Source organism: Limulus polyphemus, unplaced genomic scaffold (assembly GCF_000517525.1).
Source record: "Limulus polyphemus unplaced genomic scaffold, Limulus_polyphemus-2.1.2 Scaffold5986, whole genome shotgun sequence".
NCBI lineage: Eukaryota > Metazoa > Arthropoda > Merostomata > Xiphosura > Limulidae > Limulus > Limulus polyphemus.
The window spans coordinates 55,443-56,779 of NW_013671596.1; the positions used below are offsets into that span (position 1 = coordinate 55,443).

The 1,337-nt window shown below is 34.1% G+C and overlaps 1 protein-coding gene across 1 annotated transcript in view; it reads right to left on the reverse strand.

Annotated features, from left to right (window-relative positions):
* The window catches only part of LOC106473224 (uncharacterized protein C05D11.1-like), a 54,061-nt gene extending 53,322 nt beyond the window's left edge, over window positions 1-739 (reverse strand). The window contains exon 1 of the mRNA XM_022401703.1: window positions 445-739. Within this exon, the coding sequence (XP_022257411.1) occupies window positions 445-622 (178 nt within the window). The 5' untranslated portion in view covers window positions 623-739. The remainder of the gene's footprint in view (window positions 1-444) is intronic.
* Window positions 740-1,337: the final 598 nt, after the last annotated feature.

Consider the following 1,337-nt stretch of genomic DNA (forward strand, 5'->3'; position numbering starts at 1 on the left):
ATACAATACTAATGCTATCACAAGAAGCAGTGTAAGACTAGAGGGAAGGTAGCTAGTCATCACCACCAACTGCCAATATTTACTTTTTTTAATTCTTATGAAAATACAATACTAATGCTAATAGTATTACTGTATTCATAGCATTTCCATCTTTGTAAGTTGTAAACTCCAATAGCAACATTTTGAATAATAACATTAACAGGGAAATTCATTATATATACCTATAGTATAGTATCAATATTACATTATTTCTCGTTCTTCAGGCTTGGCCTTCTGAATCAATTTCATCGTAATTTCGTGTGCTACTGACGAAGATGCAAATACAGTGTATGAAAGTTGCGAATGGCATTGGTCATGATATTTACATGACATAAGCCTAATATAAAACATTACTCAACATATAATAATACCAGTAATAATATTAGGTATTTTCAACTTTCGTACCAATACATAAGTATCCATGAACAATAGGGCCTTCAACACCTGCAATGCATACTTGCATTCCTGTTTTCTTCGATCTGTATTTCGATATAGGTACATTGCCATCAGCTTTTAGTGAATAAAGAAGTTCAAAATTTGTATTTATTTTAGATCCAGGCAGACTACTGTCAGTTGGAGCCATTGTATTTATATTACTTTATTTACTTTACTTCTCGCCTCGTTCTATTAGTATTATTCACAAGCCTTAACAGCTACACCAAGTCTAGGACAACTTAGTACTCGTACAATACGCTGGGGCAGAGTTACAACTATGCTAAAGTGTGATAATTACTAATCGTAACAACTAAACAAGTACGTCTATGCCCAATATTAGAAATAAAGCTATACCTCAACAGACAACACAACTCCGATGATTTGCTATTGCGTACATCCAAAATAATGTCTTTATTTCAAATGATTTTATCTGCCAATTATTTTTGTTTTGGATATTCGCTTAAAGCTACACAGATGGTATTAGCGCTAGCCGTCCGTAATTTCAAACTGATAAAGTAAAGGGGAGGCAGGTAGTTAACAACACCCACCGCCAACTGTTGGGCTAAATCGAATAGTGTGATTGGGAGAACCATGTACCTTCGGATTGACATTCCGACAAGCTTTCTTATGTCACACCCGCAAATATTTATGAGGAATGAACAGGATTTATTTTCACTTCCTCTCTCTTTAATACTATTCACAAAGCAGATGCTTTCCCCATAAGTTGGGAGGCGATATAATCTGTGTGATTTCAAAACTTGGAACTCAGGCTAATGATAAAACTACAATGAGAAAATTAATCAACACTTGAGAGTATACGATGCGTTTTTATTTTTATTGTTATAGCATTATTATCACCTACA